This window comes from Sinohyriopsis cumingii, chromosome 15 (genome assembly GCF_028554795.1).
Source record: "Sinohyriopsis cumingii isolate HCF-2022 chromosome 15, ASM2855479v2, whole genome shotgun sequence".
Classification (NCBI taxonomy): Eukaryota; Metazoa; Mollusca; class Bivalvia; order Unionida; family Unionidae; genus Sinohyriopsis; species Sinohyriopsis cumingii.
Genome location: NC_142975.1, coordinates 108,847,732 through 108,866,926, shown reverse-complemented (window position 1 = coordinate 108,866,926; position 19,195 = coordinate 108,847,732). Strand labels below are relative to the sequence as shown.

The window sequence follows — 19,195 nt, the reverse complement described above, 5'->3', positions numbered from 1 at the left end:
CTTAGAGCTTCTAAAGATTAGGCGCTATACAAAGTCCTCATTATTATTATTATTATTATCATTCATTCATTCATTCATTCATTTTGTAATGGACTCGTACCTATGCAAGATTGTCCATACCAGCTTTATGCCGGTTAACAGGTCACACTAATGTTTTGTTTTTAATAATAATAATAATAATAATAATAATAATAATAATAATAATTATTATTATTATTATTATTATTATTCATTCATTCATTCATTCATTCATTCATTCATTTTTTTATTTTGTAATGGACTCGGACCTATGCAAGATTTTCCATACCAGCTTTATGCCGGTTACTCGGTTATGCGTTGCGAAAAACGTAGAGTAAAATTGATATTGTGATCGTTTGAAGACATTCCACACACACCCTACCCACCCACCCCCTCAGTTATGTCAGCTTTCACCTGTAGTAAATAAACTTTCTCAAAAGTATAATGTTTTGTTATAACATTATAATATTTATGCGTAAAAACGTCGATGAACTCTGTTGTAAAAGCAAGTGCCACATAAACAGATGATGTATCCATACATGTGACTTTACTTTCACTTTAGGATCCAGTTTTTAGTATAATCTTAGAAAATTAAAAACTGAATTATAAAAGTGTTTCAGGATTAAGATGAAATACGATATTCTCTTATTTTTCTAAAAAGATTCTTCCAGTGATGTTATGTTATGATCTGGTTCTTTTCAAGTATATTTCTCGGCGTAATTTAGTTAGAATATTTTATTTTAGAAAAAAAAATTGAAAAGAACTAGAACGAAACAAAAACAAAACGATCCCCCCCCCCAAAAAAAAAAATTCACAACCCCCAACCCCCAAAGAAACAAAGAGACTTGGGAAGTTTTCTCACTAGACCCAACCTCCATTGCTCACTTAGAACATGAATGAAAAGAACACGTTATGAATTGCATGACCCATCCCTAACCCACTTTCGTTTTCAGAATTTAACCTTTGATCAACTCTGTACATGTATTGCTTGGATTGTGCTGACGTGCAGTAAAACATATATAGATGCTCTCTCTCTCTCTCTCTCTCTCTCTCTCTCTCACACACACACACACTTTCAGACGCTATATGAAAAATCTCTTTAATATGAGAACAAGCAATCTTGAATACAAAATAAATACATATGAAAAACGTGTTGAAGCCGAGTTTCAAAGAAAGGCAAAAGTGATTACTGAAAAAAGAATCAAATACAATGTATTTCCGTCTTGAAGAGAAGTTCGATTACTTTACACACAAGGCAGCATTATATGGGTTACTCCAAGGACCGAGATACATTTTATGAAGTGATCATCATTCTGACACGCATGCATATTGTTAAATCTGAAATATTGAATACTTTAATACAGCTAGCGACGTGGAGTTAGCCTTGATCACAGTGTCATTAAAAGGAACGAAGAGCACTAATTAATATGTCGCTTAAGATGAAAGGCGCAAAAGGCAAAACACATCTGTCGGTCACAAAACACATTGTGCGTTCGCCTGTTTGTTCATGGGACAACGCTTCTTTGTTCTTGCAAGGATAATATCTCCGGTTCGTGCTGATGGTCATCAGGCCCTGCTCACAACTACAATGGAGGGTGGGGGTGGTCTGGAAAAAAATTCCTCAGATTAAAGGAAAAAAATGTCAAACGTCAAGGTAGTTATCACGGGAGAATTTTTTAATTTCTTTAATTTCAGATGGGCAGTCAATAATTCCACATTTCCCCCATTTTTTAAAATAATTTTGGCAGCATTTACTGTTGCCATGGACGAAATGTCATCAAATACTGCATAGAAATTTACTATTACAGTTTCATTTTTAACTGACCTCACAACTTAGACGCCCTCTCCATTCCATAATATATTTAAAGTTCCATTCCATGAATTGTAATATTTCCTTTCTTTTCAGAAACAGAAAGCAAGCAAGACAATGGCGAACGTTGATGATACATTAGATCCCATAGTTATTGATGCAGGATCAGGACTGGTACACGCGGGATTCGCAGAAAATAAAACTGTCAGTGCCGTTTTCCCCACTGTTATAGGAAAACCAACAATAGAGGCAAGTCAGTGTAATAACTTCCTCATTGTCTGAAGCAATTGCACCTGATTTTCGATGCTTGAACTCAGTAGCTAGTTTAATTTGTATATTTGTACTTTATTCCTGAAGATTGTTTCTTTATTTTGGCAGTCAGTTTTATTTTCAGAACCACTCTGTACGAAAAACAGACTTCTTGGCATTGTTTCAATCGACACGGCGAAATTGCCTCTTGCAACATCTTGACCTTTGCCTTTAAACTAGATCGAGTTCGCAACAAAGTGGAAAATTTGTCACAGTTTATTTTATGATGATAATTCATGTGATTTATGTAATCCAGTAATATTAAATCATATATTAACTTATGAACAGTTCCGGTGCACTTTGTAGGAAAGCAGATGCCGGAGGTCGTGGGTTCAAACTCCGGCCGAGTCATACCAAAAACTTCTAAAAATGGTACTGACATCTGCCTCGCTTGGCGCTCAGCATTAAGAGGTTAGTGTTGGGACTGGTTGGTCTGGTGTAAGGATAATGTGTCTGGGTGGAACATCATACTACATGTCTGCGGCATGATGCCCCAGTGGTAGACCTCACTATAAACTGCCACACTGCAGACATCGTATTGATATGACTGTAAAATTGTTACAGCTACGTTAAAAATCCAAATCTCTCTCACACACACACCCACACACACTCATTGTATTAAAGCAGGTAATGAAGGCCGATTACGACAAGAACTTACCAATGTAATATCCAATACCATATACTTCGCTACTGGAGTATTTTCAAATATTTTTTCAAGGTTTTGCTAGAATGGAAGTAGATGTCAGAAAACTGAGTGCCAATCTGAAGTGTTTTTAATGAGGGAACACTTTTTATAAAGATAGACATGATGTCCACTTGAACAAAATTGCACATTTCAGCCACGAATCCAGATCATTCATGTAGGAGCCTTAGATTTAAAAGAAAGTTTTTAACTTAAGTAGGTATCATAAAGGAAAACGCGAAGAAAGAAACTGGCGTAGCTTGAGCCTAAATCTTCCCCGGGGATCTGTGCCTGTACCTTTAAGTACTCCTTTTTCATTCCGAATGAGAGACCGCTCCGGTGGCCTAGTGGTTAGGGCGTCCGTCTTGGATGCGAGAGGTCGCGGGTTCGAACCGCTGCCGAGTCATACTTATAAAAATGGTACTAACATATACCTAGCTAGGCGCTCAGCATTAGGAGGTTAGTGTTAGGACTGGTCGGCCTGGTGTCAGGATAATGTGACTGGGTGGGACTTCATAGGAGACGTCCATTAATTATGTCAACAATTTTTAGGCAATTTTTTACACCCCCCCCCTTGTCTACAACTGTCAAACTTTCAGTGACCCCCCTAATAAAATGTTACCCCCCCCCCCCAAACTAACAGTACTTTATACGGCTGGTTTTTATGCTAAAAATAGAATTATGGAAATTAAAAGGTTTACAAATAAATTTGAATACATTTTTTTTTACTTGTTTAACAGATTTCAAATTGACTGTAACACTTTGAATTCATGAAAAAATCGAGAGTTTATATTCTAGCTTTCGTATATAGGCTACAGCAATTTTACAGCAGATGCAAATGGGGGGGGGGTGCATTTGCCTGAAATGAACAAGAGTCTGTTATCAAAGTGTACAATATTTGTAAGGCATTAAGGTTACTGCATCTGGTGCTTGTGTAGGCTACATAATTTATTTTATGTATTATGTTAAAGATGACTGTATAATAGTCAAGCTCTCAAGTTTCCTAGGCTCAGTTATCCATCCTTGGAGGGATAGCTCATGGACTTCAATATATATAGCATCTATACATATAACATAGATGCTATTTAATAGAAATCCATGGATAGCTGTACTATTTAGATGTCTATGGCTCAGTGCATTCTTTGAATTTAGTAACAGCTTCCCTTAAAAATCTGTATACAGTCTACAATCTACATTGAATAAAAACAAAATATGATGATGCAAGACTATGACTTCCTTGGCAAGAGCTCAACCCGTTTAGGATTAAACTGGTGGGCTGTTGACGGGCGAGTGTGTGCCATACCAACGCACCGACTAATTTCCTATTTTTTGATTTATTAAATTTATTGTAAAAAATAACATTGTTGACGTAAATTTATCTTGAACTCCCCCTCCCCCATATCAACAATTGTCAAACTTCTTCAAACCCCCTCCCCCCATTTTGTTGACATAATTAATGGACGACCCCATACTACATGTCAGTGCATGATGTCCCAGTGCTAGACATCGCTTTAAACTACCACACTGCAGACATCGTAGCGATATGGCTGAAAAATTGTTAAAGCTACGTTCAAAATCTAAAACAGACACACACAAACACACACACACATTCCGAATGCACAGAACTTACCAATTGCTTTAAGCTGGACAACAATTATATTAAAATTTTAATGGAATAAATTGTCCTTTCATACGAATTTTCAAAAATATATGAAAATATAAATATAGAGTCAAGTATGTATACAAGATGTGAAGCATAATGAAAGCCTAGCATAGTTTGTGTACTTTTTAGAATTTAATGCCTATTATTGGCAACAAGGACTGTTACATCGGGGATGAAGTGCAGTCTCGAAGGGAACTACTTTCTGTCCACTACCCTATTCAGCGAGGACTAATTACGAACTGGGAAGACATGGAGAGAGTATGGCATTATACTATTTTCGACCAGCTTCGAACAGACCCGGAAAATCGGCCCATTTTTATGTCCGAAATACCACTGAACCCGGCAAAGAATAGAGAGAAAATCACTCAGGTAATAAGTAATGACAGTTGTCCGAAAGTTTGCACTAATCTCCATGGCATGCATGCATATATCCCCTTGTTTCCGATATGCACAATATTAAATGGCGTGATTTTAAAGTATAAAATCTAATTGTTTCTAAAGTTTTTTCCATCACTTCTTCTGCTCCTGCAGCATCTGCTTCTTCGTTTATTGCTGCTACTTCTCCTGAAGTTTCTTCCTCCTCCACCTCATCCTCCTTCTCTTTCTCCACCCCTCTTCCTCCTTCTCTTTCTCGGTCACGTCATCCGAGTTCTCTTCTTTCTTCTTCTGCAGAAGGCAGATCAGTACGTATCTTCATGCCATGACAAGGGTGGGAGAAATTAAAATCATGCTTCTAAATTCTACTTTTGTTTAATATTTGTTGATTTTAGCAATAATTGCATATTGATTCGCAAGACAGGAACTGACATTTTCTCCTCTATGGATACTAGTATTTAATTCATCTATTACCATCTGTTCTTTCAATTACCTTGGCGTCAAGAAAAATAGGCTACATTGTCGCATATCCAATTTATCTGTTTTCAAAGGAAAATTATTTCAAGGTACGCCATTATTTCATATCTTCATGGTTTTACATGTGTTCATCCTTTGAATTGTCCACTTAATATACTGACACATACTGTCTGTCTTATGTGAGTATTTATGTAAAAATAGCACGTGTTCTTTTTTCAGCGCAGATGTCTCTAAAACAATTTCCTCTAAAGTTCATAATGGCATTGAGCCATGACTCCCACATATCTGGGACAAAAGATGTTCCCCATTTAATGTCGGCTGTTTTCTGGTTCTTTTGTTCTCCATCACAGAAAGACCACACAGCGTGAACAACTGAGCTTTTAAGAGTACTTTTAAAAAAGAAGGTTGTGTGAATTTTTATAATCGACCTAAAATAAAGAAGGTCTGAACTGAAGCCGAATAAATTTGCGGCCAAGCTATCAAAAACTTCAAAACGGTTTCTTATTTTTCTTCATTCACCATGTTTATCCACACAAGGGGATTGTGGGTTGGTGTGGGGTGACTGAATATTCTGAAATCATTTCTGATGGTTTTCCACACCCGTTTTATGAAGTTTGCTCTACACGTTCAAAGCTAAGAAATTTGCTGTAAACAAGGACCGGCAAAAGCCACGAAGACCCCCTTCCCCATCCCAATGATTTAAGGATAATCGCTTGTGAAATGTTGCAGTATTTAACTTTAGGAATAAGTAATATTTTTTTATGGCTACGACCCCATACAATCCAAAATCAATAAACAGATCGTTGGTTGGTGTGCATTTTCTTGTGCTACTTTGTTCTATCCATTACCTGTACTTGTATCTATCCATTACGTGTACTTGTATCTATCCATGACATGTGCTTGTATTTATTGATTATGTATACTTGTATCTATCCATTACGTTTACTTGTATCTATCCATTATGTGTACTTGTATCTATCCATCACGCGTACTTGTATCTATTCATGACATGTACTTGAATCTATCCATTACATGTACTTGTATCTATCAATTACGTGTACTTGTATCTATCCATTACGTGTACTTGTATCTATCCATCACGCGTACTTGTACCTATCCATTACGTGAGGGCTATTACATGGAAAGGAAGGGTAAAAGTATATCTTATAAATTGTCCATATATTAATATCGGAATGAAAATTTAAACATCCATCAAATTAGTCATCCATGACCACTGTTATCAAATGCGCAAAAAAGGGTATGTCGGTGAGGGGCTGTTTTTCAGTAAGACACAGTTACTGAAATAAAAGTGGTTTTCTGCAGCAGAAAGTCCGGGAGACTGATTTATGATCGACCGTACATCGCAAAAGGTTTTCAAAGGTCGCGTATATTTTCGTTGACGTTATGATTTTCTTTAACAGAACTGTTGATGCTCCTGTTAAAAATGTATGAGAAATTTAATTTTTTTAAAATACGAAATAAGAGTTGCCCACGTATTTTCAAGTCCTATCTCTCACATATTTTTTTCGCTCCACGACACAGGTTACGCTCCACGGCTTTAGCAATCTTTCATCTGTGTTTCGATCCCAAAAAAATTCACTGTCGGACTAGTTGATGTTATTATATGCGTTTGAATATTCGAAATATTCCGTATCCGTTTAATTGCAGCATGTGAACCAGCAACAATCCTTCAAAAAACAGCTAGGTTTCGGTATTTTTGCCTTATCTCTCTTTTATTAAAAACGAATTTTCATGTAATTACAGGCACGTTCTGAACCTCTTGAGGACTGGAATGAGTTTTAAAATTTTATTTTACAGGTATAATTAGTAAATTTCGAAAGTAAAGCGATCAGTGGCAGCAAATCTGTGTCACTTTTGTTCACTTCGCAGCTAAGTGCTGCTCTCGCTACATCCGTAAACTTGATCCAAGTCGGCCTTGATATCAGTCGGAGTGTACGCTGTTAGGGCACACATTTTAAGGTATGCTCTTTGTTCAGTATAGAATTATCCTCCTCTTCGACATGACTGATTATTCGATTGCGTAATTGTCCTCCTCTCCTACATGACTGAGTATTTGCGGTTATTGTTCTCCTTTGTGACATGACTAATTGATTGCGTAATTGTCCTCCTCTCCGATATGATTGAGTATCTGATAACGTAATTGTTCTCCTCTCCGACATGAATATTTGTGTAATTGTTCTCTCTGACATGACTGAGTATTGATTGCGTTATTATTCTCCTCTCCGACATGACTGAGTATTTGCGTAATTGTTCTCCTCTATGACATGACTGAGTACGTATCTGATTGCGTAATTGTTCTCTTATCCAACATGATTGCGTATTTGGTTGCGACGCAAACGCCGATGAGACCACGTAGTCCAAACTACACAAACTATCCAGTCGCACAGTGTCAAACACGCTAGGCACATATAACTAAAACTGATCCACGGAGTAAAGGCATAACTAACTAACTAACTAACTAACTAACTAAGAAAGAAAGAAAGAAAGAAAGAAAGAAACAAAAAGAAAAAGAAAGAAAGAAAGAAAGTACTAAGTGTAAATGGCGCCTGGAGCGACGACGAAGGCTCCGCCAATGATTTTACTGCAATTTAATTATTTTTACCAACTGTTTCCTACAGAGTAGTAAGCCCATGCGAGAGCAACTCATGCATCGCAGTGAGCAAAAGGGAAATCCCATGCGAGAGCAACACAATGCTTCACGGTGAGTAAAAGGCGAAAGCCCATGCGAGAGAAACACATACATCGCAGTGAGTAAAGGCGAAAGCCCATGCGAGAGAGGCACAATGCTTCACAGTGAGTACAAGTCGAAAGCCCATGCGAGAGCACACTCGTATCGCAGTGAGTTAAAGATGAAAGCCCATGCGAGAGCAACACATTGCTTCGCAGTCAGTAAAAGGCGAAAGCCCATGCGAGAAAAACACAATGTTTCACGGTGAGTAAAAGGCGAAAGCCCATGCGAGAGCAAAATATTGCTTCGCAGTCAGTAAAAGGCGTAAGCCCATGCGAGAGCAACACATGTATCGCATTGAGTAAAAGGTGAAAGTCCATGCGAGAGAAACACAATGCTTCGCAGTTCGTAAAAGGCGAAAGCCCATGCGAGTGAAACACATTGCTTGACAGTCAGTAAAAGGCGAAAGACCATGCGAGAGAAACACAATGCTTCGAAGTAAAAGGCGAAAGCCCATGCGAGAGCAACACACGCATCGCATTGAGTAAAAGACGAAAGTCCATGTGAGAGCAACACATGCAGCGCAGTGAGTAAAAGGCGAAAGCCCAAGCGAGAGCAACACATGCATCAATGTGAGTAAAAACAATGAGGCTTTGCTACTACCTGTCTTATTTCTTTTAAACGTTTACATATATAAGACTCCACCAACGTTTGTGAGAATGGTTTCTTATAAACTCTTGGCAGTGCTGTTTCGCATGACGAAAGAGAGAGAGAGAGAAAATTCAAGCCTTCTTGAAAAAGGTATCACTTATGACGGCGTAGATATGGCTACATCTGGGGAATATGACAAGCAGAGGTACGAGATTCTGTAACGATATAAGCCCCTTTGAGATTCCGGCGAACGGACTAATTCGTCAAACAAATCTCCTCGCTTTTTTATACACAGTTTCTTAGGACGCAGCCAAATATGGTAATACGTCTTGTTCTTGAGGTACGCCAGAATCTCAAAGTTAAGTTTCACAGTTTCGAACAGACTACCATCTGGGTTTATGTATGTCATTAGACAGACAGTTTTGCCACATCAGCTTATTTACCTACTCAGAGGGAATTTTTGGAATTCTTTAATTCAGCAACCTAAACAACTTACCGAGTGTAGTTCTTGCTGACTTTACGATACAAGCGAAATGTATAGTGCAATATAGTTTTGCCTTTTGCTCATAAAGGGGCAATCTTTATTAAATAGTATATAATTGTAATACCGAAATAAATGAATTTAATCTCAATATATTTTAGTAGAAAATTAATTTCAATATAATTTAATGAAATATTACTTTAAATACAATTTAGAGAAAATTTGAATCTTATTACTTTTACTAAAAAATTCTGTCCTAATACATATATTTTGTAAGAACTGAAATGAGACCAAAATTCCAATCCGCCAAGAGACCCAGAATGCCCAAGTTCTATACTACTCACATAGAAATATAAAGACATGAATTTTCTTTTCTAGACACAAAATTTTATCTAAGCCACTTAACTTTTTTTCATCTCATATTGTTTGCTTTTCAAAACTGGTTGTCCACTCAGAGTGCATAGTTTCGTATTAGAATCCAATTGTAATCATATAAAATGGCAGCAGCAGCTGGTGCATTTTGATTTCCTCAGTAAAACCGATTCTCTCTGACATTCCTGGGTTGTGCTCTTCAAGTAACATATGGTCCTCTTGTCTAATGTCAGGATTCAGTTTTGAACTAGACGTTTTCGCGGTGCAAAATACAAAGCTCTAGATTGGTGCGACTTTAGATTTTAAAATCTATCTATCTATTTATCTATCTATCTATCTATCTATCTGTCTGTCTGTCTGTCTGTCTGTCTATCTATCTATGACGTCATAATGTGAAGAGAATGTCATTTTTATCTGCGCAATAAGCGTTTACTTTACAAAAGCAAAATACATGAAATAGTATTTTAAAATAAATAAATATAAATTTAAGAATCATTGAATTCATATAGATGTAATCACGATGCTTAAATATTGAATTCGAACTGTGAATGTCAGTTAACATTGTCAGATCTGTTGCTTTTAGATTGTGTTTGAGACGTTCAACACGCCAGCGTTTTACTTAGAGAACGAGGCTACGATGTCATTGTACTCCTCAGGCCGCACTACAGGCATCGTTTTGAACTCTGGCCACGGAGTCACTCACTCAGTCCCAGTAATTGAAGGTAACCTTAAATGTTGTCCAAAATATGATATTTCCAGATGTTGATATCTTTTAGTAACTACATTCTCCTTTTTCTGTCCGTCTGTCCACTTTCCATTTAAACATTCAAAACTTTTAAACCTTCAGCCATGTTGTAATAAATTTGTGTACACTTGTATTTCATTAGATGGCGCGTGGCATACCCAATATAGCCTCTGATGTAAAAGATGGAATCTATACTACTTATGAAGTACAAATGGTGTTGCCATCAAACCGCCCCGATTGTCCATGTTTACCAGTGGCGCTGCAGCTTTGTAAGATCCCAAGGTTGTTGTTGCTGTAATAGAATTTTTAGATCGAGTATGATATAAAGTATACAGCAGAGGAAAAGAAGAAGAAAAATAATCACGACATCCTGCGCAACAAATATTATGACCTGTCTAAATCTTTAATTAGATGATATCATCTATAAGGGAGTAAGATCCTTGGATTTTATTCTTTTTTTATTTATTTCAATTAACTGTTTTATAGCTTCCTGTTTGAAAACATTTTTTCCTTCAGATTTCTGCTGCCGTTGCTGTCACGATGATGATGATGATTATGATGATGATGATGAAATATGTACACTCTCTTTGCGTGAACATTAGAATGTACTATATCCGTGATCAGAGAACTAAATAAACCTGATGCTGAATATAATATCGAACCTTTCTTTAATCTAGCAAGAATGAATTCACTAGTTAGATGTCAGAAATGCAAAGCACTCAGTTTTAAGAATACGAGCTTGCCTTTTGAAATGAATCGAAATGGAAGTCATTGTCATGTCTGAAAAGAAACAATTAATTATAACATGTTCATGATTTATCTAGAAGGCATACACCGCAGCCGTTACGAGCTTGCTTTATACATATGCACTACCAGATTGTATTCTGGGTCTGTTATGAACAGGGATAGGTGGTCACTTATTCAAGGTTGGTGGTTTCATCCGGGTTCTCATGTGTTCTTTGCAGTGAATGATGCTTAAATTACTCAACGTATGACCCCCAAGATTCGTTATTAGAACGTAGGGTACAAGATTTGATCATGCATGGTTAGACTGTCCCATTAAAGTTGGAATTGATTTGGTGGGTGGACACGTTTCTTTGGGACTGCAAAGCAATTCACCCAAACTATTATTTCATTCAGACCGTTCCTGTGGCCTAGTGGTTAGAGCATCCGCCTCGGATGAAGGAGGTGGTGGGTTTAAACCCCGGCCGAGTTATACCAAAGACTCATAAAAATGGTACTAACAGCTGCCTTGCTAGGAGCTCAGCATTAAGATGTTAGTGTTAGGACTGGTTGGCCTGGTGTCAGAATAATGTGACTGTGTGGGTCACCATGCTACATATCTGCGCCATGATGCCTCAGTGCTAGACATCACTATAAACTGCCCCACTGCAGGCGTCATGGCAATATGACTCAAAAATTGTTAAAACTACGTTAAAAATCCAAATCACACACACACACACACACGACAATCGATAAAGTTAGCACATGTATACATTAAAAAGCCGATTCTGACAAACAATCGTGCTTTTTCTTCAAATATAAGATTGAATCTGGATTGATACCTGCTAACTTACTCTGCAGGGTTCACACAACTACATGCAGTCCGAAGACTGGACCTTGGAGGCAGCGATGTGACGGTATTTCTACAGACAGCGCTAGAACACGGTTGCAACACTCGCCTATCTTGTAAGTAAATATGTTAAAACTATACTTACCCGTTCTTTCCTGCAACTTTGTTCTTCTGTGTTCATTTCTTTGCGTCATATACATAAATCGATTTGCATTCTCACCATAAATTTCGAGAAATATGGCGCTTATTTATTTACTTTTTGTTGTTTTCAAAATCATACACATTGCCCACTTTACCCAGCCACCAACAGCTCTCTCTCTCTCTCTCCCTCTGCTCTCTCTCTCTCTCTCTCTCTCTCTCTCTGATTGATTACTTCCTGTTGAACATTAAAATTTACATCTTCACTAAAATGCAGAGCCTGCAATACGAACTGTTTCCACTTATCTTTTAGTGGCTGAAACTGCAAGTTTGAAGCATTCAAAGTGTTCATGTGAAATCCACATTAAACCGGAAGTGACAACAGATGTCCCGCCGACGGAAGTGACATATCAGCTTCCCGATGGGCGTGTTATTAACATTCCCAACGAACCCTTCAAGAAGGTCACAGAAATAATGTTTCAACCAATTTTATTAGGTATCATTGATTCAGTCATATAGATGGTCTTTGAAGTGACTTCTTGTCTATTTCAGTTGAATCTCGATGAGAATCATTATTTTTATTTTTTAACGAGTGTTTTACCCGGTGTGATTTATCGCAATGATTAAATTCGTTTTATGGGATGAATACTATGGGATGAATACTTTCTCCATCTCGAATTATTAATTGTGACTGCTATATACTTAGGCTTTGTTATCTTGTGTATGTGCAGAAAACTGTATGAACGTGTAAGCAAATAAATAGCGATTTCCTGACTGCTTTGTTTACCGTTTGAATTGTACCTAGCACATTTTCAGGAAGTATATATAGTTATGTGTGTGTTTCTCTGTGTGTGTGTGTGTGTGTGAGAGAGAGAGAGAGAGAGAGAGACTTTTGTTGTTTTCCAAAAGCTTAAAATAGAGTCTTGATATTTGTATTTCAGTACTGACTTTGAGCTACCAGAATGTTTGAATTTGTTCATTATTACCGTAGTATGCACATGGAATATTGCCAATTTGTGCGAATAAATAGCATGAAATATATACTTGGAAGCGTATTGTTTGGTTCCTCTGTACAGAGATTGTGTACATAATGCGACGAAATGCAGCATCACACATTTTGTCAATTTAACCATTGAATTTTGTCTTCCTAGGTTCGGAGTCTGATGGAATACACCAGATGATATTAAAGTCTATTTTGGGCTGTGATGTCCAAAAACAGAAGGAACTATTCTGTAACATTATATTATCAGGTGGAAACACAATGTTATATAGTGAGTAATGATTCCTCTCCCACTCTCTCTCTTGAAATGTACATAAATGCCACTTTATTTTATTTCTGCATATAATATATATATATATATATATATATATATATATATATATATATATATATATATATATATATATATATATATATATATGTAGTCAAACATGTTTCTACTGTCACTTGTGTTCATAGCTCACTTGGTGATAATGGCCTTTCTAATGCCTCTCTTGGTATATTTCCTATTTGAATGTCGTGTATTGAATAGACACCTGCTTTTTTCACTGTCAGCGTGTTTTTTCACTGTTTAATAACCAAACAATAGTTCACCCTGTCTTAAGCGGCCAGTGGAGCCTATCAATAGTCACTGCTCCAAGTCTGCAAATTCAACGCTTCTTTTGTTTGAAGAGCAATGCATTCTTAAGATAAAGGCATTTCTTGTGAATCCATGTTGAAAGTTTTCATATATTGATTGTACTTACCGTTCTCCAGTCACACTGCCAGTCAAACTTAAATGTGTTAACATATCGGCTTCGAAAGCAAGGCGCTTTTTGTTTCATTCGTACAGGAGAGGTTCGAAGCAATTCGTTTGTTGGGTGGTGGGAAAAGTAGTGCTAGTGTGTCAGGTATGGTTAGATATCTTGATCTATTTGTCATTCAGTCAAAGCTATCTCTGAACACAAAAGTGTTTATCTTTGAGAAGAGATACTAGTTACATCCCATTTTATTAGGGTCATTCGTTATTCAGTATTCAAAACGTGTCTGTAAAGGCAGATGCTGTTTCGATTCATAGGTCACAACGAATAGCCATATACGGCTTCTTTTGATTTTCTGGTCATCATGTGTCTCACATAAGCCGAATGTCGTTTGATTTTGGCGGGTTGAGCAAATGACTAATCCAGATATTGTTTTTACAGCGTGAAAAAAACTAAGATCGTTGTATATTTTTATGTAGGTCATGACTGCATTTCTTGGATGGTTTGAAGTTAGCCGGATATAGTAATCTCGTATGGAACATAAATTTGGGAGAGAAAAACATATACCCGTAATTTTGATTTTGTTGTACAGTGCATATAAAACAATTTTGATAATAATAATAATAATAATAATAATAATAATGATAATGGTAATAATAATAATAACAACAACAACGATATTTTGTATATGGTGTTCGAAAATCAATTTTAAAAGGAGAACATGTGTGCGTTTCTAACCTTTATGTAACGGACAGTTTTCCTATTGACAGGTAGTAGTTTTTCCGTATCCGTTTATAGCTTTCTTTGTTAATTTTAGTGATTATTTGTTGATTATGGGGAGTCAGTGTTGGAAAGATATTTCTAAGAGTAATTAGCCAATTTCGAGGAACAGTCATTATAATGCACAGTATTCACGAGGCTTTATGGTAAGATGGACTAATTTCGTAAAATGGACCCCAACCCGTAATTTCTTAACATAAAGAATTATTGTGTTATACTAATGTACAAATGTTTAGTAATCAGAGATAGAAATTTCTTTGTATTCTTTGTATTATATTCTTGGATCGTATTTAGTGGTGCATGGCGTAAAGTACCAATTTTCAGTTTGGAAAGGCTTATTAATGGGTCATATAAGTATGAAGCAAGAAAACATGTGCAATTGTGAATCAAAGTTTCGTGATGTTTGATCATTAGGTGATTAGAAGGAGTTATTTGTAGAATTTGCGCATGTAACAACCCTTCATTTGACAGTGAGTGCTGTCTTAATGTCCTTGGAAATAATAGAACATGGCCTCAAACCAGATACACGTAGGAGTTGTTTGATTCGTTCGATAGTGAGACCCTTTTGCGTGCTAAATTATCGATAGAACAACATTCTGATCTAGTCAAGTGAATACCAGTAATTGTGCCTCGTAGGCGTATCTTTCTGAAATCCTCCAATGGTCTGGAGTTCAATATTTGGTCCATTACTTTTATTTCTCCTATTTTCGGCCTATACAGTATTAAGATAAACAGTGGCGTCACTCGGGTTGATGTCACCCAGTGCGGTAGCTCATGGTGTCACCCCCATGGTCCTCCTTCCGTAACAGACCATACAGAATCCTTAGTAATGTCATTTTGGTGTCACCCCCTCTGCTGGTGTCACCCGGTGCAGTCCGCACCCCCCGCAATCCCCCTAGCAACGCCACTGCTGTGCCTGCTGTCATGTATTTAACTATGATCGGTTATCCGCTTATGAAATCCGACTAGACCGAGCAGTGTGTGCTCTGTAAAATTTGCAATTTTTCATTTTGGTGTCACCCCTCTGAGATTGTGTCACCCGGTGTGGTCCTCACCCCCCGCACCCCCCCCCCCCAGCGACGCCACTGTAAGATAAACATAGTGTTCGCAGACTGTATATTCTTCTTTGCTTGTCATTTGGTGATAAATATTACCATGAAAATGTTTTCGTCACACGATCTTTTATTACGGAATTAATGCCGGTCCTTGTACACAGCTTTGTCTTTGTTGGCTGATGTTTGATTCTAAGCTTCCTTTTCCAGACATGAGTAAACGACTTGAGCAAGAACTAAGTCGTACGACGTCGACTGGCTCTGAGTTCAAGATTATTGCGCCACCCGAGCGGAATAAATCCACATGGCTAGGAGGTTCCATTCTAGCCTCGCTTTCAGTTTGTCCCTGGATTAGCAAGCAGGAATATAATGAATATGGACCAAGTATAGTGCATAGAAAATGCAATGAGAACATAAATTTTTTCAGACTTTTGTCTGTAACTTAATTTTATTTCTAACTCTTCTTCGTTTGATCATTTGTTTAGTCAAGGTTTCAAACTCACGTAACAAATATGCCTTAGAGAGAATAGAGATAAAGCAGGTTATAATCAGTCCTAGTTTTTCGATCGTTGTGCAAAAACCATGAGAGAACTGTATGCATGACCGATGTAGTTAAAATCATTTCAATCACAGCATTGGATTACTACTCAAACGAACGGTGAATGTACCTACCAAACAGGATTACTACTCAAACGAACGGTGAATGTACCTACCAAACAGGATTACTACTCAAACGAACGGTGAATGTACCTACCAAACAGAAACTATCTCTTTGAAACAATTCTCATTACCGTGCATTTTGGTTTACTAGTCCATTACACACACACACACACACACACACACACACACACACACACACACACACTATGTGTGTGACATATTTTTAACGTAGCATTAACACATTTTCAGTCATATCGCTATGATGTCTGCAGTTTGGCAGTTTATAGTGATGTCTAGCACTGGGGCATCATGCCGCAGACATGTAGCATGATGTCCTACCCAATCACATTATCCTGACACCAGGCCGACCAGTCCTAACACTAACCTCTTAATGCTGAGCGCCAAGCGAGACAGCTGTTAGTACCATTTTTAAGTCTTTATTATGATTCGGCCAGGGATTGAACCCATGACTTCCCACATCCGAGGCGGACGCTCTAACCTCTAGGCCACCGGAGCGGTTAGTGCATTATATAATTTATGTTTTTAGAATAAATGTGAAATATTACACACTAGTAGTCACAAGCAAATAATTGACACAGTGCATACACAAAATCTAGACACAAAATATAAACACAGCAGTATATGATCCAAGTAACATAAGGCTCGTCACGTGTTTATATACTTTTATTACATTTTTCGCAATGAGATACTGAAATACATCAGTGGGAGAAAAATTATATCGCCGTGGTCGTGATACCACTTTTATAGTCACATTGCCGATATCATATTTGGAACTGCTTTATTTTCCATTTAGAAGCCTACCCGTCATTATCAGTGCTGGATTGAGGACCTAAGCTATGGGAAGCTGCAGAGGCCCAACTTGGTATAAAATAAATTTGAGAGGCCCTTTCACACTGTGAGTTCAGACTGTGACGCTCTGAGCTGTATCTTGTTTAGCTTGTGCCTAAGTCCGGCACTGGTCATTATGTACGTTCTTCAGACTTTCATTTCCGTATTTAGACTATTTCGTTTCTCCTTCTTCATCTTCTTCATCAGAATGTATAGATCTTAAAAGGTGTAGAGACTGTTGATTTTCTAGTATACGTTTATGTAGTCAATGAGAAGGCGCCATCAAGAAATCCCCGAAATGAACACCAAACAGCAAAAAGCAAGTTCCAACTATTAACGTTTCTTTTATTAGTTTTCCACATGAATGATGCAAATTGTTAGTGACTGAACTCGAATGAACTGTTGCTATTCAGAATTTGGTTACCAGTACAATATCGTATACCAGTCATACTCAATGCCAATTAGTACGAATTTTTAAGGAAAAAGGCTTTTGTTTACTTACAGTAATAAAATTCTTTTAATAGTGATTTTAATTAAGACCACAGTGATTAAACATGTCTGAAAACGAAGGAGAAATCTGTTGCTGGTTAGTGTGAACTGCATACCGAAACGACCATTGAAATTGTGTGTTACCGAAATCGATTGCAAGGTTGCCAAGGTACGAAATTCATGTCTAAATGCAGAAATAAACAAAAACAGCAACCAAATTCTTTAAACGTTAACTCCAATCATTAAAATCTGTTGATTAATGACGTTACGCTCTGAGGTTTGTTGTTGCGTTCTTTCATGTTTCCGGAATACACCATTCCCAGCAATTTCAACTATCAATCCGCGCGATTAATATGTTAACGAAATTATTAAATTATATTCTTAGTTTTCATATGAAAACATTCGATAATTTGACAAGATACACAATTTAAAGAAATTGTATGTATAATCTAAATTTGTAAAAAAAAACATTCGGTACACACTACACACTTCCAGTGTATCTCCAGTCATTGTCCACAAAAACCCCGCGAACATTTGGTACATACGTCCAGGGTATCTCGAGTCAGTGTCCCCCAAAACGCGAACATTCGGTACATACTTCCAGGGTATCTCTAGTCAGTGTCCCCCAAAACGCGAACATTCGGTACATAGATCCAGAGTAGCTCAAGTCATTGTCCCGAAACTCGAACATTCGGTACGCACTTCCCGAGTATCTCCAGTCATTGTCCCCCCAAATTGTGAACATTCGGTACATACTTCCTGAGTATTTCCAGTCATTGTCCCGAAATTTGAATATTTGGTACATGCTTCCAGAGCAGATCCAGTCAACAATTCAAGATAGTAAACTGGGTGTCAGTTTTACTGAAAAATAATGGGCATGTTTGTACGTATATACTATCGTATGTAGGTTTATTCGACTGAGTGTTCTTATTTCAATCCGTTTTATTTTGCAGTCTGCCAATTTGATATCGCAGTCCGTAGCAAAGATTTAGCGCAGCGTGCATTGTTCACAGACAAAACGTCGATGCGCGATCAAGCGTTAACTAGATCGAATGACTAAAGTAAAGGACGACAGATCCAAAGTGTTACTGAATATACGTGTAGATGGTTATAGGTTTTTGAAAAAGGTAAATTTAGCACCTTCTTCATATGTGAAAAATGCACGTAACTTCTTATGTTTAATGTAATAAAAATTTAGTATGCAAAGCCCTGAAAGGTGATAAATTACTAGACACCAGTGTGCAAAGCCCTTAAAGTGATAAATTACTAGACACCAGTGTGCAAAGCCCTTAAAGTGATAAATTACTAGACACCAGAATACAAAGCCCTTAATAATGAGTTAAAACTACCAAAGTACATTCACAGCCTGACAGTAATCTTTATACACCCACCAACTAAAGTTGGTATATTCTTGTACGCCGACTGGTCTTTCATTTAAGGTAATGACGCACTTGACATGACATAAATTACTTATTCTGGTGATAGAATCCAGGTAAGAAATGAAACCGTGCAAATCTAACACTACTCTTAAATATTGTTTTCTTTATACGGTCATTTCCTGTCACTCGGAATGCTGTGTCGGTCATGTACAATCACTGAATTACTCCACTACTTCGTTTAAATGACGTAGTCTTCTCGTTAT

The 19,195-nt window shown here is 37.3% G+C and overlaps 1 protein-coding gene and 1 long non-coding RNA gene across 3 annotated transcripts in view; one reads left to right on the top strand and one right to left on the bottom strand.

The window, feature by feature from the left end:
• Window positions 1-17,640, top strand: part of LOC149782454 (uncharacterized) — a 29,372-nt gene extending 11,732 nt beyond the window's left edge. The window contains exons 2-8 of one of the 2 annotated variants that reach the window (XM_089933872.1): window positions 1,925-2,077; window positions 4,612-4,851; window positions 10,111-10,249; window positions 11,857-11,961; window positions 12,297-12,479; window positions 13,135-13,254; window positions 15,766-17,640. In XM_089933872.1, the coding sequence (XP_089789998.1) occupies window positions 1,946-2,077; window positions 4,612-4,851; window positions 10,111-10,249; window positions 11,857-11,961; window positions 12,297-12,479; window positions 13,135-13,254; window positions 15,766-16,001 (1,155 nt within the window). In that variant the 5' untranslated portion in view covers window positions 1,925-1,945 and the 3' untranslated portion in view covers window positions 16,002-17,640. Of the gene's footprint in view, window positions 1-1,568; window positions 2,078-4,611; window positions 4,852-10,110; window positions 10,250-11,856; window positions 11,962-12,296; window positions 12,480-13,134; window positions 13,255-15,765 lie in introns of those variants that run through there. The other variant, XM_089933873.1, reaches the window with a different exon arrangement.
• On the bottom strand, window positions 1,112-11,858 carry LOC149782455 (uncharacterized). The gene is made up of 2 exons (XR_016414368.1): window positions 10,431-11,858; window positions 1,112-1,624 (listed from the first exon to the last, which is right to left on the bottom strand). It is a non-coding gene; the product is annotated as an uncharacterized LOC149782455 (long non-coding RNA).
• Window positions 17,641-19,195: the final 1,555 nt, after the last annotated feature.